The 27,611-nt window shown below is 40.4% G+C and overlaps 2 protein-coding genes across 2 annotated transcripts; one reads left to right on the top strand and one right to left on the bottom strand.

Moving 5' to 3' along the window:
• Positions 1–7,814: 7,814 nt before the first annotated feature.
• On the top strand, positions 7,815–12,709 carry pnpla4 (patatin-like phospholipase domain containing 4). The gene is made up of 6 exons (XM_083886639.1): positions 7,815–8,278; positions 8,834–8,932; positions 10,549–10,680; positions 10,774–10,839; positions 11,616–11,768; positions 12,515–12,709. The coding sequence occupies exons 1-6, from the start codon at positions 8,099–8,101 to the stop codon at positions 12,644–12,646; spliced, it is 762 nt and encodes a 253-aa protein (XP_083742765.1). The 5' UTR covers positions 7,815–8,098; the 3' UTR covers positions 12,647–12,709.
• A 4,710-nt stretch (positions 12,710–17,419) lies between these two features.
• sts (steroid sulfatase (microsomal), isozyme S) lies at positions 17,420–25,283 on the bottom strand (the record flags this gene model as incomplete). Its single annotated transcript, XM_083886626.1, has 9 exons — positions 25,120–25,283; positions 24,433–24,554; positions 23,735–23,857; positions 23,180–23,591; positions 22,965–23,101; positions 20,923–21,042; positions 19,061–19,220; positions 18,167–18,288; positions 17,420–17,772 (listed from the first exon to the last, which is right to left on the bottom strand). Exons 1-9 carry the CDS (start codon positions 25,272–25,274, stop codon positions 17,420–17,422), a joined length of 1,704 nt encoding a protein of 567 aa, XP_083742752.1. The 5' UTR covers positions 25,275–25,283.
• Positions 25,284–27,611: the final 2,328 nt, after the last annotated feature.

Here is a 27,611-nt window from a genome sequence, read left to right as displayed (position 1 = left end):
ACACTTTTGGAACCCTTATTTCTAAAAGTTTAGTTCATCCACAAAAACGACTATTTTGTTCTATTTCAAAGCTATGGTTAGCTATGCCACTGCTGTGTTGTACTGAGGTTGGGTGTGTAGTTGTCCAATTACACCAGACCCAAAATTCTTCCCCCTCAAGTAAACTTGTCCTACTGCGACAAAGCGAATAAGTTTCAACTGGACCTAAATGTGATAGGAACACTTTCTCTTTCCACCCTGTCCTCAGCATCTGTTCCAAGAATCACAATCACTGAAGGATATCCAATTTTCCCTGTCCAAAAATAGTTTGACCTCCATTTTTACCGAGTCAAAAATGAAAAGACGTTTGCTCTTTTCTGCACATTTCGCCTTCGGGTTGTCACGTGGGCCTGGAAGTGTGCCGTCACTTTAGCCCGTGTGCGTAATTTACATTTACGTTGATTCGCGGTTAATTCAATGGAGGCCGCTTGTTGTGTAAAACTGAAGACTGTCCCTTTAGTTGCCGCCTGTCAGTAACTAATCTTTAATTAGTCTCACAGGTTCTGGGCTTTGCCTCAAACGCTGAGGCGACATGATGATGAATCATGTCGCGGCGAGGTGAGTAATGCTCTTGTGCTTGCACTCAGCTATGCAGATCCACAGGAATATGACAGGTACACGTTGCAACAGTGTTAATGTGATTCGTCCTAATGGCCTTTCAGTGAGCCGTCACCTCTCTCTCTCTCTCTTCTCGTCTGCCACATCCAGTCTGTTGTTTCCGTTTCTTTTTACTTTTTTTTTCTCTATCATCAAACACCCTCATATTCTTCCGTTGCACCCTCAGCTTCTTTGCTGTGCTTTTCCATTTCACTCCCACTTCAGTTTCTTTATTTTGTCATTCTGCAGGAACCATTTGATCTTTCGACAGATTAAGTTTATCTGAATGACCTTGTAATGTCTTTCTGTGAAGGGGATAGAGGGAGGAGGGGAAGGTTTGCCTTCTTCCCATAAAAAAAAAAGCCTTTATCAGCTGGCCTGAGCCTGGAACAGTATAATTACCCATCATTAAACACACAAACCTAGAAACAATAAGGCCATATTCTCACAGAGGTTGCAACTCAGATAATGTTCTCTCTCTATCATTTATCCAAAAAATGTCCCTTTGATCCCGACTTTGCTCTGTATAATTAGTCTGATAATCTGAAATTGGACTTCTTCATTTCTTTTGCTCATCAATTTGATGGACTTTCTCTCCGTGTCGTCATCGCAGGCTTTCCACTGAAAATCCACAATTTCTTTATCAAGGGGAATACTTAAATCACAACTGAGCCATGATCAAAGTACAAATGAGCGACCTCAAACCAAACTTCCTTGGAATCCTATGCTGCCTGAGAGGGATAATCCATACATTTTGAGCATATTGCAGCTCTTTAAACGTCCCTGCATACCACACATCTGTAACGTCAGGGTTAAATTAACCTTCATACCCAATGTGCAGTCATATAATATCTAAGATCAGTGCAAAGTCCCTGGTGTAATGCAAGGTCCTGATACTCTGTAACAAGAGAGTGTATTGTTATTATTGCTATATGATGTGTTATTGGAGTGGAAAAGCCTTGCAGTGTGTGGTGTGAGAGCAGATTATTTAACAGTTCATAAAACCTGCCTCACTAACCCTCCTGGAGCTGCTGACTCGCCTAAAACCGTTTCATTAGTCCAAGTTTTTGGGAGGAAACTTTAGTGTCTCATGATGGTAAAGCTGTGTTTTTAAAGGCTTCTGCACCAGAAGTGAAAAGTATACAATGCATCGTGCTGTAAGCAGATCCATGCAGGTACAGAAAGTAGAATAATTGCACAGAACACAGAATTTGGTTCAAATTAAACAAATTATGTTGACCCTTCTTGGGTCAGCAATACAGTAAAGATAAGGATAATAAATAATGAACATGCATTACCAAAAATAGTACAATATAAAAAGATATTAACACTCAGACTATAAAAAAGAAGTTAAAATAGAATGTATAGCGTACATTATAGACAATTTCCAGAATATATTTACTATGGATTAGATATTTACTTTATAAACAGAGATTGAGCATGGGATATTATATGTTTATATTGCAGTTATCAAAAGATTATGTTTTTTTGTTTGTCATTTTGTAACCTGCCACTACTGCCTGTACCAAACTGCCTCCATTAGTTTATTAAAACCTTCATTCAGAGTCACCTCAGAGAAACAAAGTTAAAGACGCCATATGTAAGAATGTGGCCAAAAACGGTTACTACATTCAAATTCAAAATACCGAGGTCTTTTAGGTTTCTTTTTCTGACGTAACTGGCAACCCGTGGTTGCTCGGCAGCTGAGACTCTACTGACTGCAATGATTGGTAGACGGCGGTAGGTGGCACCACACGCAAAAACATGATTTAAAAACATAAACATGATTTGCAGTCTGCAAAATATTTTTTTTTTATGCAAATATTTTGTCTGTACTGTTGTTGTTGGCAGTGTTGGGGAGTAACGAATTACATGTAACGACGTTACGTAATTTAATTACAAAATTGACGTAATTGTAATTAGTTACATTACTGGGAGAAAATATGTAATTAAATTACAGTTGCTTTTGGAAATTTCAATGATTACAACTTAAGTTACATTTGAAGAAAAAAATCGCCACAAAAGCTCGTATTTATCTGTTTTTTCTTCCCCATGGATTCATGTTTGTTTTTTTTGTTTTTTTTCAAAACTGACGCTTGTGATTGGCTCTCTCTGGTCATGTGCCATTCGACTCAACTGACAAACCGTACGGCGGCAGTCAGACTCAGCAGCAATAATGTCGGCAGCGCACAAGATGTTCCTGGGCTGGAAATACAAAAAACACTTCATACAGACAGAGCAGAACCTGGTCCCGACCAGTTTAATCATAACATTGGCTATAAAAGCGCCGCTGTTTCACTATTTAACTCATTTACAGCTGGTGTCACCAAAGTCCAGTGGAGCTGGATCAGAACGGAGCATTTGTACGGAGGGAGAGATCGCGCTGATCCGCTTCTGTTTACTTTCTCTGTGAGCGTGTCCGCCTACAGATGTTCAGCTGAGGGGATACGCTGCTCAGCGTAAGGAGGTCATTTATTAGGCTATAGCCTATTTACCTTTATATACAGTCACCACTGAAAGAAGGTGTGCGCTCGCAGCAGGACAAATAATTTAACTTAATGTGGCCATGAATAAATTAATTGTTTCGCCTGTTATGTGTTGCCCAAACACAAATCTTGAGTAGGTCTACTCTGTTTTCTCACATTTAAAAAGGTCTTTGTACAGAGACAACATGAGATTTGCTTGTAGCTACAGCACCTAAAAAAACACCGTAACCTATTTTCATACGCACACCCAGCCTCGCTTTCAATAAAACACACACTGGCATTTTATAATTGTGATCAGTGAAATATATGAACACAATATAAAACACAGTTTAAAACAACAAGTTGTTGTTGCTCTAAAGGTTCATATTTAAAAGCAGCTCAATGTAGAGCTGTCAGAAATTAAAATCAGCCTCTTGTCATAACACTGTTGCTTCAGGCTTTTTTGTATTGCTCATACTCTCGCCATTAAAACAACCTGCTCCTTTTGGCTGAAATCAGCCCATTGTTGCTCCATTTAGTGAGGAAGTGAGCCTCCTTCACAGTACAGGCCTAAGGTCAGACTCATAATATATGGTTAAAAAAAGAGTCTTTTATTATGTTGTTTTTATATAGTCTTAAGTACTGCTGAAAGGTTTGTCACATTATAGGTCTTAAAATGTGAAAATGGTTAACAGTTGAGAGATTTCATTCAAAATTAAGAAAAGTAATCAAAATGTAATCAAATGTAATTAGTTACATTACTTTGAGAAAGTAATTGAAATAGTTACACTACTATTACATTTTCAACAGGGTAAGCAGTTAAGCCCTACTTTCTCACCACCATGCTGCCTAATAACCCCCCCATCCACTTTAGGTGATACATAATCATGAGCAGTACCGGAGGAGTGGGAGATTTTGTGCTGACGTGCCAGGAAAGCGGGGTGAGAGTAAAACGCAGAGAGAGAGAATTCCAATGGCAGAGGGTCCATGGGAAATAAATGCTGACTGAAGTGCTAGCGGAGGAAGAATTGGACTTGAGGGACAATGCTGTAGGCGAGAAAACAACAAAGTAGGGCTAATAATAAAAGTGCAGCAGTTTATTATTGTTGGTGGTTGTAGCCTATGACAGGGCTATATGACATCCTGTGAGAGGAATATCATTGCAACTTTTCCTTTTTGTTCTAAAAAGTCTTTGGTAGGTTTTGGTTAGTGTGCAATCAAATCATACAAGGCTTGTATCTTGTTTGTTGAAATCCCAATTGCATCCTTATATAGTTGTCTCAGGGAATAACGCTTCATTATTATCCTAACAGACTGTTCTGTCATTCTTAAATAACAGGAAGTTGCATCTCTCTGAGATGACAGAGTGCCTTAGCCTTACCATGTCTGAGTTTGACGAAATCCAAAGAACTGTGTCAAATTTACGGGGATTGATTATCAACCAATTTATAATCTCCTAATGTTCAAATTCAAAACAAAGGAGTTTCTCAGGGGGGTGATGTGGTGATAAGTGTGGGTTTTTGTCATGGCTGAGTGACAGATTTGGTTTCTGGGACAGCCTCGAGCTGTGGGGGCCTTGTGCAAGCCAAACTTTGAAAATACATTTTTGAAGTGATGGGAGGCGCCTAAATATTATGTAAAAAAAAAAAAAATGTGTGCTCATGGGAACAAAGATAATTGTTCAGGCACTCATAACCCACATCTCCCAAAATAGAAAGAGTCAAACATTGGTCATCTCACCTGATAATCATTCATCTCTTAACACTCACTCTCTTAGTAAATGAGGTGAGGTTAAATGTCTTGCCCAAGGACACATCAAACTATCAGAGCCAGGAGTAGAACCCACAACCTTCAAGTTGAAAGACAACTCACTCTCCCACTGAGCCACCGTCACCCCCTGGTAACAAAGCCCTCTGACAAAATTATTTTTTTAAATAAAATCCTCTTAATATGTCACAGAGACTCAGGAATAATGGTCATACAGCATACAGAACTTTGAAATCATGTTTTGGCATGTGGCGCCACCGCCGCCTACCAATCATTGCAGTCAGTAGAGTCTCAGCTGCCGAGCAACCACGGGTTGCCAGTTACGTCAGAAAACGAAACCTAAAAGACCTCAGTATTTTGAATTTGAATGTAGTAACCGTTTTTGGCCACATTCTTACATATGGCACCTTTAAGTAACTGATGGAGGCAGCAGTGGCTGTACCTTCTCTATGGACTTTGGTGCAAAGGAGTGAACAATTTACAAAGTGACACAAACCCAGCCAGAAAAGGCAGTGAGTCTAAGTCTCAGACATATTTTTTTAGATATTGTAGACTTAAGCAACCGCAAATTCTATTCAGTGAGCCTAAATTGGCTCAAATCAGTTTTCCCTTGTGCTGTTTGTGAGCCTCTTTAGATGAACGCACTGCTGACAGTGTAAAAACCTAAAATGTCCTTCCCTTAATGGTGAAAATGATTCAGGTTATCTGGCTAAAATGCAGATTTTAGTGCATACTTTGTGGTTCTTGACTCATTGTTGTGGTCTCACCATGTCCCTGAGAGCACTTTGTCCCGGTGCTACCTTTTGACACACAGCAACCTGCAGAGTATTTTTTTTTTATTCACGGTCCTTTTATTCACTAGCATCCTTTTATTGTCATGCGTCATGTCCCTGTCTTTCTCTCAAGTACTTAAGAGTTCCCTCAGCACATCCCGCAGGTGTCCTGTGTACACTGTGCACTCCAGCCTTTGTGTGATGATGATGCAGTCTTTGAAGAAGCAATGGGAGAACAAAAAGGTTATAATGTGTCAGAGAGCACAGAGAGAGCGGTGTTTTTTTAAACGCTGTGAACAGCGGGAGCTGCAGGAACCTGGATGTGTTCCGACTGCTCATGAAGATGCCTTTTACGGCTCTGTGAGTTTATGGCAGACGGATAGTGGTGTAGTCGAGTGTGGATGGTCTGTTTTGAGTGCTATCATGTGGTCAGCCTCACCAGAGTGTGCTCATTTACATACAGATTTATACACCATTGGCTGCAGTCATGGCATGTTGTCTCACAAAGGGATTTCCCTCTTTCAGGAAGAGGAGTGTGTGGAGCTTCAGTCAGTGAACAGAAATTAAACATGAAAATGATTTCATCTTAATTATCTGATCATTATTTTCATTTTAAAGGGTCACATTATGGTTATTGTTATGAGGTTTAACCTAACCTAATGGTGAATATTATCAGAATGATCTGACTCAGTTCTAAAATGAAAAGATCTATATTAATGTAACTCTGTATTTCTTTATCCTCACACACGTATTGTTAAATATTACTGCTGACCAAATCAGGGACACAGACCTAACATCAGACGTTGCAGAGGAACCTCCAGGGCCATCCACTACCTGCCAACAAAAAAACAATAACAAACTGAAGTATTAAGAAGATAAGGAGGACTTTTACATGGTTGATGGAGAAGTGTATGATATATAAGTATGAGTGTTATTAGTTTGAATAGATGTTTGGTTATAAGGGACACATATTTCTTGTTGATTCCTCCTCCTCCTTGCACTGCTTTTGGTTTGCACCCTGAATATCAGGCGCAGAAATAAAGAAATATAATTTAACCAAACTAACATGAGCCCCAGATGACAGTAATGCCATTATATATCGCTACACGAACACGCAAGTTCAAGATAAATGTAATGCAACAGATTTGTGGTCGCTGCTTTTCAAGGGATAGTTGATGCAAAAAATGTACTTCAATTGAATGCACACACTAGTTTTTGCTAAGTGAAGGCTTATTAATGCATGATTAAATTAATTATTCAAATATAATTATAGTCCACTGTAAAGCATCCCTATAAAAAAGAAAAATATATATTTTAAATAAATAAATATAAATATAAATAAACAAAATTTGGGAAAAATAATAATAAATCACCATAACTCACCATGAACTCACAATAATGACAGCACTATTTTAATTTATTTTGAAATGTGCTTTAATTTTGAAAAGCGGAAGTACCCTATACGAGTCAGGCGCTACGTGTACCAAGCTAATGTGTAGCTGCGAACAGTTTTTCTGAAGTTGTGTAATTTATTATACTTTCCAAACCTGTGAGGTTTTCTAACATGTGGAGACACTTATCTGTATCTTTCACTGAAAAGTGAAAACGAGTCCACGACACGTGTTAAGGTTTCTTTGTGTTCGGACTGTAAACAACACGGTAGGTGCTTCCCCTTAGCTACTGCGCTGCTCACTTCACTCCTTATTTCCGGCGTATATTTTTCGTTATATAGTTTTCGTTCGTGGAGATGTAATGTGTGACTTAATGTAGTGCTCTTTTACATAATAAACACTAACACTGCCATGTGTGCATGAAACGAGTCCTTTCATTCACATTTAAACAGTTCTCCCGAGGGTCGTATACACACTAATGCCACTTTATTAGGAACACCTGCTCGTACCGAGTTTGATCCTCTTTGCTTTCTAAACTGCTTTAATTCTTTGTGACATTAATTACAACAATGTGCTGTGATTATTCCTCGAAAGTCATAGTCCACATTGACATGATAGTAATTTGTCGAGTCAAATTCCACCACATCCCAGATAAAATGCTTTTTGGGGGGATTATATGACTGCACTGCAGTGCACTAATGCTGCAAGTAATAGTATTAAATAAAAAATCAAGTAACTTGGTAGCATTCATCAAGCTTCTGTTATATGTATAACACGCTTAAAGAATAAATAATAATTGACCAATGCTGATGATAAAAATGGGTATAATCCTTTTAAATGAGTTTGCGCAATCACGAGGCTCGTTAAACATCTTATAGGACGTCATTCACATCTGTGGCCCCTGGGCAGGATTATCATCCATTTACTAAACATGTAGAATGTCATCAGCAACAAGTAGTGTGATGCATGAGCTCATGACTGTGTTGAAACACCCTCAAGCATTATTGAATGATTGTTGGATGCTCATAAAAGCGTATAAATGCATCCGTCTGTGTAGGCACTGAAGATGACGGTCTTGAATCTGTCCTTTGCTGCATGCGGTTTCCTGGGGATCTACCACTTGGGTGCTGCAGAGGCGTTTCTCTGCCACGGGCAGCAGGTGATGGGATGCCTCAAGGCCTGTGCAGGGGCCTCGGCTGGGGCCCTGGTGGCTGCTGTAATGATCACAGCCCCTGATAAGTTGGAGGTAGGATGTTCACCCCCTTATTCATTCCATCAGGAGGAGAAAACATTTGGGACTATAGGCACAAAAGGCTGACCCAATACATCATGTATACATCATTTACTCTATGCCTGTGAAAGCCAATGGTATCTAGAATATGTTGGAAACTGAAGTTTGTTAGGTGCTCAGTCTATAGCACCAAAGTCCAGACAGTCTTTTTGGCTCTCAACAACTTGGGAACTACTGTGAGTTACTGCTTCCCTTAAGTCTGTATCACTTGGGTAAATCAGAATATAGGAGTTCAAACACCAAAGTCACAAAATAGAACATGTCGATAGAGGCAGCATCTCCTGTGTTGTCAAATTGTTCTTTTCTGGTTTATAAAGTGACAACTTCAATTAAATGTCATCTACTGGTGAGATAAGTGGAAGACTAATTGTTAAGATGGTAGACTTAAGCATGCTTACGTCATTAGTGAAGCCATCAAGTGACTGCGCTTACAGTTGAATATCAAATCATTCCTTTATGTAAATTGAATGCAATTTTAATTGACTGAGTATTGTTTTCTTTGTCTTGCAGCAGTGTAAAGAATTCACCTACAAGTTTGCTGAAAGTGTGAGAGGACAGAGGTTTGGGGCCATCACACCAGGATACAACTTCATGCTCACACTACGGCAAGTTACGCAGATCTCATGAAAATACAAGTGTGTTATGACCAGGCCTAGGGGAAAAAATCCACCTAGACTTGCATCATTCACTCAAACACACCTGCAACCCATCTCGCATGCAGACATACACAGGAAAAAAGCACAACAGTCATTTAAAGAACATCTCCCCAAAAGAAATGTTCAATACAACCAAAATGCTAACCTAAGCATGCAACTTTGCGTCAGTTGTACCTCCAAACAAGCTACCGATCATCCAAGATCTGAACTGCATTTAACAGAAACCACACCATTACCTACATGAGTGGGTGCCACTCCCACAAAAATGGCTACCACCATTCGGTTAAAAGTTTGTACTTCGACACAGCAGTAACACAAGTGTCCCACACAAAGTAGTGAAAGCCACAGTCCCAACGGGTCAAACCAAAGTTGCTACCACAGCAAATTGCCACCATCACCGCACAAAATTGGACACTGGTCATTGACCAAAGTTACTGAAATGCAAACAAACTAAACTGGAAGGTCAACTCCACCACACAAAGATCTACTGATCTGTGGAGAGACTACGTTCCACATGTTACTGCAGTATTTGTGACCTAAAGTGCAAAAACTGAACAGTAGAAGAAGAGACACCCAACCTATCAGATGAAGCTAAGCCTAGCTAGTCTTCAATGGCTTGCCGAGTTGGCAGCAATTTTAAACGCTGAACTCAGTGCATCACTGAAGATGAGGCAGTCAACAGCAGGGTTTCTCACCTGGTCCTGGGGAGCCACTGTCCTGCATGTTTGAAGTGTTTCTCAGCTCAAACACACCTGATATAGCTCTGCTGAAGCCTGAGAACGACCCATTTATTGGAATCAGATGTGTTGGAGCAGGGAAACACCTAAAACATGCAGGACAGTGGCTCCCCAGGACCAGGAGTGAGAAACCGTGCTCTGAAGCAATCCCCCACTCAGGATTACCACCAAAAATAAGGTGAAACAATAAAGTGGCAAGGTTGTGACACCTGCCCAGCAGGCAACTCGGGTGCTCAAAATATAATACTACCACAGTCATAATAAAAAGCCACTAACCATACATGCTAAACACACTTAAGTCACCTCATGGACGTTCAGATCTGGAGCAATCCCGGAAGAGCCCCCAAATCTTACGACCAGGCCTAGGGGAACAAGAACAGTAAATTAGTAACACCTCTGCAGTAGTTAAGTAAAACAAAACATTTTTAAAGGGTTATTTAAAACCAAGGACAAACTGTCTGCTGGCAGCCTGGATGTGAGGTGTTTGAGGAAGACGCCAGCAGCTGGGATGATCAGGGCTCTTGTACTGGTACCGCCTGTGCAGGACCAATCAGCTCCCAGGGTCCGCCCAGACTCACTCCCACATGTCACTCACTCAATCATGGACACCTGAAACCATCTCACACCCACATGCAGACACATACACACAAGGAAATGTGTGTCAGTGTCTCATACAACCACTCTTCCAAAAAAAACAACTAAGTAAGTATTTAAATCAGGGGCTAACTATATTGTTTCATCTGTCATTTGCATCATTTTTGTGAATCTGTGGTTTCAATTACATGAAGCTGGATTTATTTATGATGTGTGTGTGTGGTTTCTCTTCAGGGAGGGGATAGAGGAGATTCTGCCCAATGAGGCTCACAGCCTGGCCTCAGACCGTCTTCACATCTCACTAACTCACTCTGCGAGTGGCAAGAACCACATCGTGTCCAGGTTTACGTCCAGGGAGGAGCTCATAAAGGTACACACCCTCACTCTTCACAACACACAACACTGATTCCTTCCTTTTTCTTGTTAATGTTTTCTGATTGAAAGTCTTGGAACTTTTTCTCAGGCTCTGCTGGCCAGCAGCTTTGTGCCCGTCTATGCTGGACTCAAACCAGTGGAGTTCAGAGGACAGGTAGGACAAAGGAATAGTCTAATATTTCTTTTGATATAAGTCTTTGTCAGTGCTTCATCTTATTACTTGTAACATGACACAAGCAGCTTTTGTTTAATATCAGAGGGAATTGTACTGTAATATTGCATGCACTTTTTTTCTGTCTGACTCTGCCTTTCTCTATTAGTCACTGCTGCACACACACAAACGCACAGATGTCTGGCAGTAGCGCACGCACTCTGCACTCTGCTCTAGATTGATCTTTATCTATTATTTATTGTAAGTTTTTTGGCTGTGCCGCAGAAGTGGGGCTCCCTCAGCCAACATTGTTTTCCCCACTGGCCTTTGCTCTTTCAAAATAAATTGGTGCTAACAGTTTCGATTTTATCGTCATTTACGGGCTGTGTTGCCAACTTAGCGCCTTTGTCGTTAGATTTACAGACTTGTCTGAGACGCCTGCAGTCACGCAGCAAATACAAGTGACGGGGACTCACCTCAGTGTTTATTGCACATATCGGTACATTGTTTTAATTGTAATGAGAAAGTAAGAAACATTTATTATTTAATCCAGATAAAATGTCCCATACATGTGCCTTGACTTTGCTTTTGAAGATTTGTTGTCACAGAAGTTGACAAATGAATACTGAGTGTATCAAGCACATTAAATTTAACTATTAATGCTTATAGCCCTTTTCTTTGGATATTTGAATACACAATTAAAATAAAGTAAATCATTCACTTAGTTCAAATACCAGGTTGTTGACTGATTTCACAGCCTGTGTGTTTTGTGTTGTTAGAGATGGATTGACGGAGGCTTCACCAACACCCTGCCAATTCTGCCTGTGGGACGAACTATCACTGTGTCTCCCTTTGCTGGACTGCAGGACGTGTGTCCTCCCCACATGGGGCGCTTCAACACTCAACTAAGACTGGCCAACATGAACATTATGGTGAGAATTTAATTAAATCATATATATCTATACATCACATGTACATCTTTACTCCCAGTTTAAATCTGGCACCATTCTATCAACTTTGTGAACTGTTCACTCTCCAAAGTCTTCTGGTCTACTGCTGCCTCATTTGGTAGATATGTGTCCCTTGGTGAAATGGATTTTAAATATTCAAGTCATAAGATAACACACTTTGGACTCACTAATGGAGCCAGGAATGGATGAACAATTGCTGTTTGCTGAGATGTAAAATCACAGATTTTCTCTCGGGACTTAGGTGTGGGAAAGTGAGCGATTTTAAAAAGCACAACTCCAGATAACGAGCTAAACTTACAGCCACCAGACAACTCCTTCATACTCCTCCATGCTTTTGATATATATATTCCATTGATTCAATTATTAATGGCAATTCTAACAACAGTCTGGGAATAATTTATGTTGTTGAATTGCTTGAAGAGGCCAAAACCATGTGTTCAGCTATCTCTTTCTCCCACAAAGTAAATGCTGTGTCTTTTGGTTTGAGATGGAACTGCATTGCAATGTTTCAACCCTATCACTTAAACAAAACATATATAATTTTAGCCAATAAACAATTTTGCGCATTACATACTGTACCTTTAAGCCAGAAACAAAAATGTACACATACTGTAGGTTCATGGCTTGTGTGCAACTTCCACTTTGAGTAGAAATTGATTTTTTCCGATTTTTTTTTATCACCGCTGTGTTTTCTTTGGTTTCCTCAGTTCTCTGTGGAGAACATCAAACGCCTGAACCAGGCTCTGTTCCCTCCATCTACCAGTGGTATGCACTTTCTGTGTGAACAAGGTTTTCATGATGCTGTGAGGTTCCTGAAGAGAGAGGCCTGGATGAGCTGAAGGCCTCATCCACTCATGGAAAGAATCAACTGCAAGCATGATTCACAGAATGGATAGTGGATTTTACCCTTTTTTATTTGCCTTGAGAATCACATGTTCCTGTTTCCATGGAGTGCTTTTGTAGATCAATGTCAAACACATTGATCCGGGTGAACTCGTCTGCGAACATCAACATGTGTGATGGGCTTGGTGTATTTTTTTATCAAGCAAAGCATCATTGAGAGCATGAGATTCGTGTTATCAAACACACCCACTGTGGGTCTTTTTCTCCGCTCCTTGGCAGCAGCTGAACATGATGAAAAGCCTTCATGTGAACATGTACTCTTCATCAATTTTCCAAGGAGGCATTTAATTTCCCCCCTGCCCGAAGCAGCGGGAGAAAGAATATTGGATATTGCAGCATTTCACAGGAAGTCCATGCAGCAGTCATGGGTGCAGGGAGCCCCCCTCGGGACACGGCGAAGGAGCGTCGTCTTTGAAGTGCTCGACAGTTCTGCGGGGTTCCTCCACTGCTGGGTATTTTTTTTGATTCCCTCCAGCATCAGGAGATGTGAGCAGGTTCTCCATCAGTCTGCAGTTGCTGTGGTTAGAGCTGCTTCTCCAGGACTCCTCAGTTGGAACATTAAATATAAAACAAAATATTTAATTTACTTAAACAGGATAGCTTTAAGTCTTGGAATTGGATTAGTAGTTTTTTTGTGACAGTTGGTGGTCCCCATGCCTTGAGCCTTGAGAGGGCCTTGTTTCCTACAAGCTCCTTAAAGCTGAGAAGGTGGAAACATCCATATTACAACACTGCCTCTCTACAGCAACTAGACATAGATGTCTGTTTACTCTCGAGTGATAGCTGTGTGGTTCACAACCTGTGCTGACATCGCTGTCAACACAGGAACCAGACAAACATGCAAGCTTCTGGACTTAAAATCTGTCCTTGGCTGTGAAGCTATTGATGCACTTTTCTTTTAAAAAGTTGTTCTATTATTATGAAGCTATTGATTATTTATTCAGTCACAGGTTCAATTCTGACAACATTATCACTTTATCAACGTACGCTGCTGGACCTGGGTAATGAATCGTGTTCCTTTGTGCTTGAATGACAATAAATCTGAATCTTTTCCAATTAGAACATGAGGTTAGTTTTGTTTTGTCAACTGCTCACAACCCGCACCAAAGTCCATAGAGAAAATGATAAATTTCACATGATGAAGCTGTCAGTAAGTTCAAATGTGTTACTTTGTGACTTCTGTGTTTTAAATAACTGGTTGGGATGGTGTCACTCCTTCCTTGTCCCCATGAGCTAATAATTCAGATTTTATTGATGGACTGTGGAAGAGAGAACACTCACCATGTTCTCATGGTGATCAAGGCTTAAAACCAACTATCCTTTTACTGGTAGCATTAGAATATGAAAAGAATACTAACATCTAAAATAGCTTCAGTTCATCAACCAAGAGGTGTGGGTGTGCGCACGCACACCCACACCCACTGGTTTTCTGTCAGCCCACCTGCTGGTTCTCCTAATGAGTCTTAATTAAGGCTTCCTTTAAATTAAAGTTCCCAAATGGAGCCCAGCTTTTTGATTCATCATGTTACAGCTCATCTTGTTGCAAAAACTCACTCTCAGTAATGAAGCACAGAATTGGGGCCTGCTGTCTGGAAACAGGCCAGTGTGGGGGAAAAAGAACCCATTTGTTAGTGTAATTATTCAACTGCTGACTTCACCGTACAGCACTGGAAAACTGTGTTAGCGCCGTGAGAAGTGTGTGTTCAAATTCACACTGTGCCGAGTCACTGCAGTCAGTGTGAAGTGTCACAAGCCAAAATAATCAGAATTTTTGTTAATATTATTTCAATAATTACACTCCTAAAATGGCTATAAGCACATAAAAAAATTACATGACACTTTTTTCCCCCCAAAATGTTTTTATTAAGTCGGAAAAACAGAATCTTTCCAATACTGGAAATACACTTAACTTAATTTCAAGGTGTAATCATATCAGAAATCAACACTAAACCAACTGTTTTATTGCATTGTGGCACTTGCTGATGATATACATATATATGTATATATACATTTATATATATATATATATATATTTTTTTTTAATGATTGAATTATACATTGTCCTTTCCCTTAATGTCACCATTTCCAAATGAATTCCACAGATGGAGGGGGGAAAAACAAGATAAGAAAAAAAATACAAAAAGAAAATAGAACAACATTTGTCTCAGGTCTGATCTGTATGCAAGTCGCACACATTTACAAGTTGTGCTTCTGCTCACGTCAAAGTTCGATTTGGTAAATGCGATCGCGTCCTGTAACCATTATAGAAGACTTTCCTGCTGAGCCACAATGTAGATGCGAGTTGATAAACAACAACAAACTCCTGGACTGAAAAACTAAACCTGTGTTTCCCAACAAAGGTTTGTTACATTACAAATACTTAATGATAACCCTTCTTCACTGTATAATGTAATCACTGTGTCTAGACGCAAGTCTGATTTACACGCAAGACTGCAGAATCATATCATGTCATGTAAACACTTAATTTTCTTCTACAAAATACTAAAAAAGTAGCTTTTTAAAATGAACCATAAAGATATTTGATGCATGATTACAAAACGGAATGACGACCATTTTTAGTTGATTTATTTTTAATTGCCTCTCACAGCCCACAAGAGGGTCACAGCTCACACTTTGTAATGCAAGAGTTATTTGCCAAATGTGACAAAAATAACAGTATTTTTTACACCAGAATATGTGTGTAAAAATAGTGTTGTGTCGTTAAATTACAACCTGTGCCTGATGATGCCTCCTCTGTCTAAGCAGTGTTGCATATTGGACTAGTTAGTGTTGAGTCACATGCAATTTGGTGTTACGTCTACATTTGTTTCTTAAGTAAGAGTAAAACATCAACAGCACCCTTCACCTTGGAGAAAAACTGCATTATCTACTTTTATTAAAACATGCTTTTTTTTGACAGTTTAGGCCAGAATGTGTTGTAACCGAAATATTGCACATGGGCTCTTCAGGGAAATACCTGTATCTGGCTCTTATCGCAGTAAAGCTCTTAATAAAGTAACAGTTGCTGTTGTGACAACTGCCGCTCTATGACGGTACTTTTTACTTCATCTGTTTAAGTCTATTATATCTGAAGAATATGTTTGATGAGAAAATGTTTTGACAGCTTTTTTTCCAACGACACACTTTCGTTTTTAAGCACACTCTCTCTCTAAAAACGAGAAGATCATCGTTTTTAGCTCTTGGCGACGCAGGAGCTGCTGGTCTGCTGCTGCTTTATACCTGAGTTTCTGTCACTTAGGTATAAATTGAACAAAGGTTTTCAAACACACAAACAAAAATACCACATTTAAACTTAGATTTCCTCGATGAACTTTGGTGCAGGAGAGTGAGCGCTTTACAACTTGAGTTCCCAGCCGGAGTAGGCTGTCAAACTGTGAGATTAAACGGCAAACCTGTTCTGGAATATATCACAGCGCTGTCAGCACTGACTTCACTTCAAAAACCCAAACTAACTCTTTCAGCATCAGGACCGTCTGCCACGCTGCAATGCACGACACACTCGTGACAGCTTAAGGCCACAAAGTGGAAATATAGCCATGCACAAACGCATAAAAGTGACAGTGACTGACAGCAGTCGCACACATACAACAACAGTGAACAACAGCAAACTCTTCAACACAACACGCTCCGTCGTACGGTTCACACACACAGAGGTTTCTCAAGCGCATGGATTCACGGCGGCTTATGATCACCGACTGTAATCCTACGTGTTTGTATAAACTTCAGGAAAATAAATGAATGTTTACATTTGTAAAGATTTTTTTTGAAAACTAGATCACTCATAACGCCGCACGTCTGCCTCTTAAAAGGCAGTTTTGATTTGTGTGGTGTCCCAGACAATGCCGAGTAGATATCCATCTGTATCTAAAAATAACCACAGTATCAGTTTCATTACTCTCAAAAAGCTGCGCAATAGTGCACATATATCACGCTTTTTAAATTATAATTGTCGTATATAGAATGTTGGTCTGTTTTGTGCGAGCTTCAGTTTGTTTATTGAGTCAGGAGATAACACGGAGTAAAATATATCTGCGTGATGTCATCATGTGAACGCTTCTCCTCGGGAGAGAGAGAAAGAGAGAAAAAAAAAAGATGGCGTCAAAGAAAAACACAGCACCTGATGTCAGACAAGGATTTCTGGTTATCAAAGTCGATAAAAGATGGAATCCTTGCCGGGCTGGAGGCCGACTATGAAAACGAGGCAGCGTGCAAGTTGATGCAACCTCCTTGACCGCGATGTACTGCGGAGAAAATGAGAGTTATGATGCCTCTTTTGGAAGCGGAGGGCGTATGGTGAGACCGGAGAGTCAAGCTGCAAGTGCAGTGGCTTGAGTGCAGAGTTTAGGAGGGAGACACTCAACCTCCCAAAAGAAGAGGACTCGGTCTTGGGCGCTGTAGTACTGAGTGGATCGAGCATGAGCAGAGAGTGAACCGCAGTTGTCTTATTGTTATTCTATTTAACAATTAAGCTCAATGAAGACAACATTTTCAGATCCATATCCTGGTTCCTTGGGCCACAACCTACACACCGAGAGAATGCAATCTAAATATGTCGTTTAATTATGCTGCTTAGAGGCAGACAGACCTCCATGGTGGAGGATACCACTCAAGATTTTGTCATATACCTTAATGAACAGTTAATATTCAGATGCTTCCCTATAGTGCTGAGGTTTCACGGGTGATATGATCTACTGGTCCTTCTGGCACTGGCAGAGATGTGTAAAACTTGAGCAGCAAGGCTGCAGCCATGGCCTCCATATCACATTCAATCTGGAGAGCTGCCCCTCCACGGGCTTCACTGACCTCAGGTGCTGCTCCACAGCCTCGGTCATCGCAGCCAAGACGGAGTGAAACGCCGGCTCGGTGTCGGGCGTCAGCGGTGCGGCCTCAGACGGGTCCCTCGAGAGGTCAAAGAGCAGAGGGGGATTGTGGTACGTCACGTAATCTGCCGCGCAGAGGCAAACACTGGTGTGGGAACACACGGTGCTGTTCTCAGGGTAGAATATGGGTGTGAAAAAAAAGGCTTTCCACACTGAGCCACCTGAGGAAATTCAAACAGCAGTCAGTGTGACAGTCAGTTTATTTCTCATCAGTTTCTCATGAGGATCCCCCATTTGTCAGTCTGTATCTTCAAATTCAAATACTACTTATTTTAGCCTCTAAATTTGATTGGTTTTGAAGTTGTATTTAATTCCTGGAAAGTGTCTCACAAGCTCTTATGAAACTGTAGTCAACAGGTCTGTAAAAGCTACGTTTGAAAATATTCAGCTGATATATCCCACACTCAGTCAAAGCTCCCCCCCTTAAAAACGCAGCTTCAAAGAACCTCAGCCTGCACAGTGACAAAAGTCAAGCTGCGGATACAAAATTCCTTCCCTTCATCTTTGGTAGTGACAGATCGTTGTGTGTTTGCCTGGTTCACTGTTTGGACTTACTGTTCTGAGGGTGCCACCTGACTGCGTTCAGGTAGATGTCACAGTAGTGGAACAGAAACTCGTGGCTGGACCTTTCAACTCTCCCCTGAAGCAAATCCATGAGGTCATGGCCATCAATCTCCCTGAGGAGCAAAAAACAAAACAGTCAACTGTGAATTAGAGAGCCTTATCCAACTGGGAACCCTTCTGAACCAAAGTCCACTGAGAAAATCAAGCCTTTTCAGCTTGCTGGTCCACTGTCTGCAGCCTCGTTTGGTAAGTTCGTAGACACAAACAAAGGTTTTTAATCACTTCAGTCACAAAATAACACATTTGCACTTCCTACAGAGTATCTGTAGGTATTAGCAAGTCAAATTTAAGACTTTTTAATGCCACCTTGAACGAAATTTAAAACCAAAAATACTATAAATATAGGCGATAGTTGGGGGATCCCGCTGTATTACAACCCCATGCTCTGCTTGGTTTGTAAAAATGTAAGACCTTTGAGTAATGTATTAAACATTTTGAATTACTGTTTAAGGATGCATGGACACACTGTACTAATGGAAGCCGTAGTCAACTCCTGTGTGCTGTGATTTCAAATCACAGATTTTCTCTATGGACTTTGGTTCAGTTTCCCATCAAATAAAGGGTATATTTGGTGAAGCTTTCAAGTGGCTTAAATCTGTTTTTCCCCTGTGTTCCTGCAGGCAGCCATGTTTTCAGTGAGCACGAGCAAGTGTCTCATGCTGGTTCTTTTCACTATCCCTTTAATAACACGTGTTTATGAGGAAACACGTTCCCTCGGCTCAGATCCTCTGTTTTTGGTGAAACTACTCTTTTCAGTGTGACCCAGATTTCAGTCTGCACTTGGCATGTGGAAGGAAGTGCTGTCTCACTGTTGTGCAGTCTCACCTGTCCTCTGGGACTGCAGCTCCACTTAAGCGCACCACTGTGGGAAACAGGTCCATGTTGCTGGTGGGTTCGTCGATTTGTACGCGGCTGGGGATTTTTCCTGGCCAGCTCAGGATTCCTGGGACCCGGATACCTCCCTCCCAATTTGTGCCTTTCCCCGCTGTTTAAAAGAAAAAGAAAAAAAAAGCCAGAGAAGAACACAAAGTCATCAAAGCACTTCTTCTTGTGAAGCAAGCAGCGTGTCAGCTCAGCTCGGCGCTGTGCTGCGAACTAAAGGAACAAGTTGCTCCTTGAGCCTGGCCATTATCTGAGATTTAAAAAAAGAAAAGTGTCTCAGACAACGTCTGCTTTACAAAACTTTCACTGCTCTTTGAATCAGGTCTTCTGGGTCCAAACACGAACATTACTTTAAATCTGAGTCCACACTGTGAGTCTGACGTACTTTCTGAGGACACACCGTGTGTCTGATGGGAACACAGCAACTTAGATTTTTTTTTGTATGATCTAGATTTTTAGCGTGCATCTGTGAAGTTTCCTTAAAAGGAAAAATGCAATTACAGACAATATTATGAAGCAGTGAGACATGGATTTGGCCTCAGTACAATTCAATAAAACATAGTATACTATTATTAAATAAGGTGCAAACGGCAGCAGGTTCTTCAGTTTGCTGTTTCTTTGTTTATGCTTTGATTTTTCGGCGTCAAGACCGAGCAACTGTGCAAAATTTTTTTTTTTTTGGTTGACAAGTCAGCAGTCTGTCACTGAAGTGATGCGTACAAACAGCAGAGTCTGACATGTACTGGCTTTATAAAGCTGGTGCTGATACTGCATATAAAATAGAGCATCAGTATAAGGAGAATGATGGTAGGCCTGATTTAGAAGATGTCTAAACTTCTCTAGAGGATCTTTGCACCAAAATGTGGTGTTCCTTAAAGCTTTGTTTTTAGATACATGGACAAAAAACAATCACAATTTGTTGATAAGTGGCTAAATACTTGCATTTCTCAGGAAATAGAGATTAGGATTTTTTTTAAATGGCCTATATAGATTATATTATTAGCTACAATCATGACAATGATCAGGATTTTCACGTTCATGGACAAAAACAGTATTTATATACAATATACAGTGAGTCAGATCAATGTTGTGGTGCTGCATCAGGCGAAAGTAATGAGGTTTTATGGTACAAGTGTCCGTTGAGAGAAAAGCAATAGAATAATGGGAGATTTCATTGTTACATTTGAAGTAAATTGTAATTATTTCATGTGACCTTACTGCACGTTATATAAAAAATAATAATTCAGTTTGTGGTTAAAGTCTGACAATAATCAGTGTGATAATATGAAGCACACAGGCTTCTGAAATGAGTGTTATGATTCAGAGTGCCTTTTAATGAAGCCTTGCAGTCATTCAGACCTGCATGAAAGGATTTTTTATGGACACGTTGCACGAACCAAATTTCAATCACGGTGTTTGTCCATGACCCTGTGACATTCATTCATTCATTCAGTCTGAATACAATAATCCTGCTTTCAGACTTCCATCACATGCCTCCTCCACAGCCTCCTTGTGTATTCCGACTTTTCAATGTGTTAAATGCACACATATGTCGCATGTTTCAAGTCGCTGGTGGCACGAGAATTATTGCGCTTTCCGTTTACATGGGAAGTCGTAACTGGGCTCGAAGGAAAGCCTTTGTTGTTCTTGGTCTTATGGAGCATCAACAACACATAAATACAAAATACACTCCATATGTCATCTTGAATTCTGTCAGGATTTGTTAGATAACATCAACTTTCCGAGTTGGAAATCCGACCTGAGAGGAAATGTACCGACTATGAAGTCAGTTCCTCGTGTTGTACCTTTATATATTCCATTGGATCCACTGGGGACTTCTTCCAGGTGAGCACCCTGGTCTGAGGTCAGGTAGACCAGGGTGTTTTCTCTCAGATTGAGTCTGTCCAGAGTCTTCAAGATGTGACCTGAGAACAGACACAGCACACACATGTATCTCCCCCATATGTTTGGACACGAGAGTTGGTCATTCTCCACATTTCCCCTTGGTATATAGTACTACAGTAACCTTATAACCTAGTAATCCTCTACTGTATAAGGCCTCCAATACACCTTACATGGCAAATTCTCAAGTATGGCAATGACACTTATTTTAACTGTTTACAGTAATATATACCCAAAGAAAATGTGGAGAAGGTATGACAGTATACCAGGAGAGCAGGAAACCTGGAACTCCTTGTCAAATCAGGAACATTTCAATCACACAGATCAAACGACTTCTTGGCAAAAACAAGAGCCATGTAATACCAACCAGAAGGCAAAATACAGAGCATTATTGCCTCTCCTCCTCTTCTGTTTTTCCCTGACAGAATACTCCTCAAGCTCAAATAATTAGGATAATCACACATTAATTAGGAAAACAGCTCCCTATGTTGAGTCCATTGTGGTGTGGGATCATGTGGAGGCTGTCCTTGAGACTGAACAGCAATTAGAGCCGAGAGAAAATGGCCCGTTTAAACCAAACCTCTTGTTATTAAAGGACTGCCTGATGTACTAAAAGTGAGCCTATATTTGATAACCATGAAAAGGAAATAATTCCCCCCCCCACACACACACACACACACACACACACTCCAATACCCACATGATTTTTGCTGCTGCGGTCGTCCTTGTGTTAGAGTGGTAAATATTTAAATAGTTACCGCTCACTGTGAAAAGATGATTAAAAATGTACTCCGCTGTCTTTTGACTAAAACAGCTCATCTCTGGTGCTCCGTGCAAAAATCTCTGAATGCAGAACAAGTTGAATTACCACAACAAGAAAAGAAATATGGACCATTAAATCTATAGTTCAGTGTTTTTTTGAAGTGTGGTTGTATGAAGCACTTGCACACAATCTGTGCTGCCCCCCTCCTTCCCCCAACTCTACAAAATGTTTACCTATAAAACTGCAAACCTGCTTAAATCGATGACCACTTCAGAAATATGTTTTCCACTTCTGCTGGTACATTTAACAGCTTTCCCAACTGGAAACTGACCTTTAGTGTTTGTATGTCAAACATATATCTGTCCATAATACACCAAGAATACAAAAAAACTACGTCCAAATAAGTCAATAACAATACTCCGCTTCACGCAGACACTGAGAGCTCAGTGTGTGATTTCTTTTTGGAACTCCTTCCTCCCACAATGCACCACAATCCCTTTGTAAACTGTCAGCGAGAAAAGGATTATCCAGAGGGACACTGTAATTGGAAAGACAAGTTGCGGGCTGAGTCATTTGCAATCAGTACAAATTCAACACCATCTGCTCTTCCACTGAGTTGGAGAAACATTGAGCTACAAGTATGGCTCGATACAAATAGAAATATATGTTTGTTTGGTTTGGTAATTTGTGAATCAATTCTTCAAATTCACCACAGGAACAGTGCGTAAAGAAGTAGTTCAGGCTAGAATAGAACGGGTATGGATATTTTGCCATTCAGTCTTGCACTTAGACAACTTTTTCCAACTGAAGTTTATCATGCGACCACTTTTCCTGCAACAAACTCTGTAGGGTTTGCTACCTCGTTTAGTGAGTTTATGTCCAAATGAAGGATTCCAAAAAAAGACACACACAATTAGACATTTGAACACTGAGGCAGCAGTGGATCAACAACTCCTGTGTGCAATTATTTTTTCTTTTCAAAGTGAGACAAACTTAAAATTCCACTTGGAAAAGGCTGTGTAAGATAAAACTCTATCGTAGACTGGATTTTATTAGTCGATCTTGTTGTTAAGTGACAAACAAAAAGTGCAACTTGTTTTTCCTTGTATCCCTGCTGGTGAAAGTGCATCCACATATCAGGCTGGTTGTCAGGAGAAGAGTGCAGTCCTACACCGAACCTACCGACACTCCAGTCCACCTCTTGGACGGCGTCCCCGTAGATGCCGTGTTTGCTCGTTCCCCTGAACCCCGCAGAAGCAAACATGGCTGTGTGCACTTGGATGAAAGAGAAGAAGAGCAGGAAAGGCTTTTCGGAGTTCCTACGGGAAACAGGAAATACTGAGTAAATTACAGTCTTAAAACAAAACATCTTAAAATGTCAGTTTTCTGAAGTCTACCGCTCTATGAAGTCCACTGCCTCATGTGTCATCCTCTGTGTCAGGTTTTCCGATATGAACGGCTGCTCCACAACTCTGCGGTCCCTCATGAGAACACAGTTTAAATATGGGATGAGCATGATGAAGCCCACGAGCAGACCTGTGACCAGGAGCAGCAGCGACACCAGACTCAGGATCAACCCTCGACGGATGGTGATGACGCCGCAGAAGTGAAGCAAGACCGCAGTGGCTAAGACGACGGCTATTGTCCTGTAAGGTAGAAACTTATAAATAACAAAAACGGTGCCATGTCCGGGCTGGCAGTCCCTCATGTTAGTCAGGGGGATACCGAAGAAATTGTTGAAGCCATGGGCGCTGGGGTGGTGGCAGTGATCATCACTGCGTTCACAGTTCAGTCCGAGATGCCATTTTCCTGGGATATAGGGAAAAAAAGGCTGCAAATAGTTAGACATGCCAGTGAAAATCAGGGATTTAAATATGCAGAAAAAAGACACCGCTGCTTCAGCTTTTGTACACAGTCAAAAACATTTTGCACATGATGACGCCATGACAGACCTATAAGAGCCGTGTTGTAGCCTTGCTGTTTGGCGAGCTTAGCGAAAGTAAGCTCTCGACTGGGCAGACCTCCACTTCCTGCATTAAATAAGAAGACACCAGGTGGTTTATCACTGGCCATACCTGTTAAAGAGGAAAAAGAAAACTACTATTACTTCCTCGCTTTGATTTTCCCCCTCCAAAACAATCATCTCAGCAAAATCTCCCGATCAATCAAATCATCCTTGAATCCAAGTGAACCACATGCTAAAACCACAAGGATTAACCTCGGGACAGTCTGGGATATTGGCATCAATAAAAAAGTTCCTGGAAAGCAGCTCAGATCTAGGTGCAGAAACCTTCCTGCAAAATGCCATGAATCATGAAATATTCATATCCTACCAATCTGTAGAAATGATGGGATGTTTATAACTGTGGCAGCTGAAAACAATAGTCACAGACTGACAAATTGAAAACATAATGCCTGTGGCTGGTACTGAGCCATAAAACATGACAATAATGTGTTAAATAATTCAGTCATTAAAATGAATAGGGTTTCTTCAGGAAGAGTAGAGATTTATATAATGTGACAATGTTAAACAGTTGTAGTTCCTGTGGACATTGCCTGCAGAGTAACATTAAGCACTGTGTCAGTCAGTAAAGATTTTTTCTGCTTTTTGTGTGTGTGTGTGTGTGTGTGTGTGTGTCTTTGAACTGGCCTGATCGTATCGGGTATCGTCCTGTGAGGAACGCCGCCCTGCTAGGAGTGCACAGGCTCGCTGCGGCGATGTGGTGAGTGAGCTTCGCACCTTCCTGTGCCAGCTGGTCGATATTGGGAGTCCTGCAGAACACCATCCGTCAGCAGTCACGCAGCACGTTCAACATGCACAGAGACAAACGGAGGGCAATTTGAAGTCCTTTTCAGTGTGGTTTGTCGTATAACAACATGTTTTGAGTAATTACGTTTGTAATCAGCGCACTGACCTGACTCACTGACCAGTACAATGACAATAAAGACTATTCTATTATAGCTTGTAGGAGAATAGGAGTTGCTGTTTGACTGCTGCCTGATTTGGCAAATTTACATCACACAGATAAAACCGAATTAATAATTTCAAACACCAAAATCACACAGAACACATTTAAATGTATTGATGGATACAACTCCATGCAAAACTGCTGATTTTCTCTCTGGAATTTGACGCATGGACAAACATATGCTGAGTTTGAGTCACGTCCAAAAGCATAAACAATCACTTAAAGTTGTTTTTCAAGAGGAAAGAGGGTAATAATAGCAGTGAAATAGAAAAATAAATCTTGACCCAAGTGTATGACTGCTCCATGTGAATCAACACACAGTGGTAAATCCAACCTAGCCAGAGACAAAATGTTTTGGGGTTTTTTACCTCACAGTTTTATTGCCATAGCAGCCAAGGTCACCAATTCCCAGGTCATCCACCATCATCAGGACAAAGTTGGGCCTGCTGCTTTCCTGAAGAGAAACACTGCTGACCTCCAGAAGCAGCAGCAGCAGTGAGGATGGCAGCCACAGAGATGTCATGTTGTCTGGGCAGAAACCCTGCAGCACACAAGCACAACAAGTTAAGTCACAGATAAAGATTTGTTTTCCCCTCAGAAATCTAATAAATGTTGCAATAATGTCACTAAAGCTTCATTTTTTACATCTAAAAAGATAATTTAACTAAGCTTGCTGTTTTGGTGACTACACATTCACTGCATTTAATATTTGGTTTATAATGTATTCTTGTTTAACGTGTATATGTGTGTACATAATGTATATGTGTGTATATATATTTGTAGTTATAGTATATTATACATATATGTGTAAACACACACTATGTGGCTATAAGCTAGCTTCATGGACAGACTACAGAACGTGGATGGACTTTGGACTTTGTCTTATGGATGTGGCAGTATATGAGCTACGCTGTTTAACTGCGCTATTCAACAAACCTTTACATTTGAATGAATACAGTGTCAGCGTTGGTAAACAGCACAGACACAACTGTCACACCCTCGCGCCTCTCTTCACTCAGTAAAGGTGGTTATAAACTCACCTGCGCCTCCTCAGAACGTAAACACCCAGGTCAACAGGAGCCGGGATGCGTTTCCCTTCCGCGTTACGTCCGACTGTGTAAGAAGACACGCTATGCTGCCTTCACGTGCTGTCGGACAGATGGAACTTTTCATTTAGCTTGTCCAGTTTGCTTTATTTGTCAACCACCAATCCGAAACATGGCTAATATTAAATGGAATTGTTTTTTTGTGTTCTGTGACAGCAATTTTTTAGTATTTTACAAAATCTTTGATTATTAGCATACAGTATATCAGTGAATGTAAAAGTATTGTTGATTTATATAAGGGAAATCAGGCAATAACATGATTCATGTAACAACACATAGAAACTAATACCTACGGTCAATTGAATAAACCACTAAATTGATCATTTTCACCTTTAATTATGTCATTATACTTTTAAGCTTACTGTATTCACAATGGGTTGGTTTTGCCATTTAATTATGACTAGACTATTGACATGGATTTATTTGTTATGGAGTGTTCCATAGATGTGGCTCTGAAGTGTAAATCAACACCACAAATATAAAGGAAGAAAATACCAACAAACGAAACACAAACGCAAATTCAACACAGCTGCAAAACACAAGGAAAAGTGGACTCCTCCCGGCTTAGTACGGTCCGCGCCCTCCCCTCTCGATAAATCTAATTGGAATCATCCGCTTCCTGTTTGCCAGTAGGACCTGCGAAGCACACGGAGCCAGCAGGAGGAGGACGAGGAGTAGCGGGGACAAACATGTGGTAACTGCTGCTTAAAAAATATCCACACGTTTCTTAGATGTTCTGTTGATGTTCTGTTCACACCTGCTGTTAACATCCGACCTGAGTGATCGATCACAGGTGTTCAGATTACACCTGCTGCTGCTGCTAATGCTAATGTGACGTCACTGCTCCACAGTAAACACACACCTTTCATTTCATTTGTCTTCACATACAAAGTTCTGTTTGTTACAGAAAGACAAAGAATCCAGGAAATGTTCATGTTATTATTTTCTTTGTTTGGTCCAGAAATGTTTGAAAAATGTTGATCAGTGTTTCTCAAACCTGGAAATGATGATTCTCAAATGTCTTTTTTTATCCACCAACCAAAATTATTCAGATTTAATCATTTTTCATACAAAGAAACCAGAAAATGTTCAACATTTTTAAAAAAAACAAGTAATTATTAAAGTATTTGACAATTAATTTAGTAATGGTTTAATAATGCAGTAATCGTTGCATCCCTATTTGTTATATATATACATATAATATATAAAAACATCGGAAACACCATGATACGATTTATCACAATATTTGAAAAATCATATATTTCGTTATACTGACAGCGCTAGTGAAAGTGATCACTTGGCACCATCTAGTGGACTGAAATGTGAATGTATTATTTTTTAATGCTAATCCACAGAAAAGTTTGATGTTTATTTTTAACATCAGTTAAAAAATATACGCTAAAAAAAAGGAATACTAGATTTCTTACAATCGATATTATATTGTCACACAAACGGTTGCCATATTTCTCTGTATCTGTTTTCCCCACCACCTCCACAACTAATAATACACTCAAACAGCGTCACATCCTGTGTGCAACCATAGCAACGACAACATTAGCTGAACGTAAAGTTGCACTGTTGTATAGGCGCAGTTTTGTCGTCACTTTCACGTTAGACACACTGAGACGCATCAGAGACGTGTTGCATATCACATAAAACTCTTAAAAGCCAACATCTGCCCATACAGAAATAATAATAATATATGATTTTGCAAATATTTTGATAAATCGTATCATAGTGTCACTGATGTTGAT

Source organism: Microchirus variegatus (assembly GCF_963457635.1).
Source record: "Microchirus variegatus genome assembly, chromosome: 1".
Taxonomy (NCBI): domain Eukaryota; kingdom Metazoa; phylum Chordata; class Actinopteri; order Pleuronectiformes; family Soleidae; genus Microchirus; species Microchirus variegatus.
This window is presented reverse-complemented; position numbering and strand designations above follow the sequence as displayed.

Coding starts and splice junctions, on each gene's coding strand:
- pnpla4 (XM_083886639.1), top strand. CDS start 8,099: ATGACGGTCTTGAATCTGTCCTTTGCTGCATGCGGTTTCCTGGGGATC. Junction 8,279..8,833: donor CAGCCCCTGATAAGTTGGAG/GTAGGATGTTCA, acceptor TTTGTCTTGCAG/CAGTGTAAAGAATTCACCTA. Junction 11,769..12,514: donor TGGCCAACATGAACATTATG/GTGAGAATTTAA, acceptor TGGTTTCCTCAG/TTCTCTGTGGAGAACATCAA.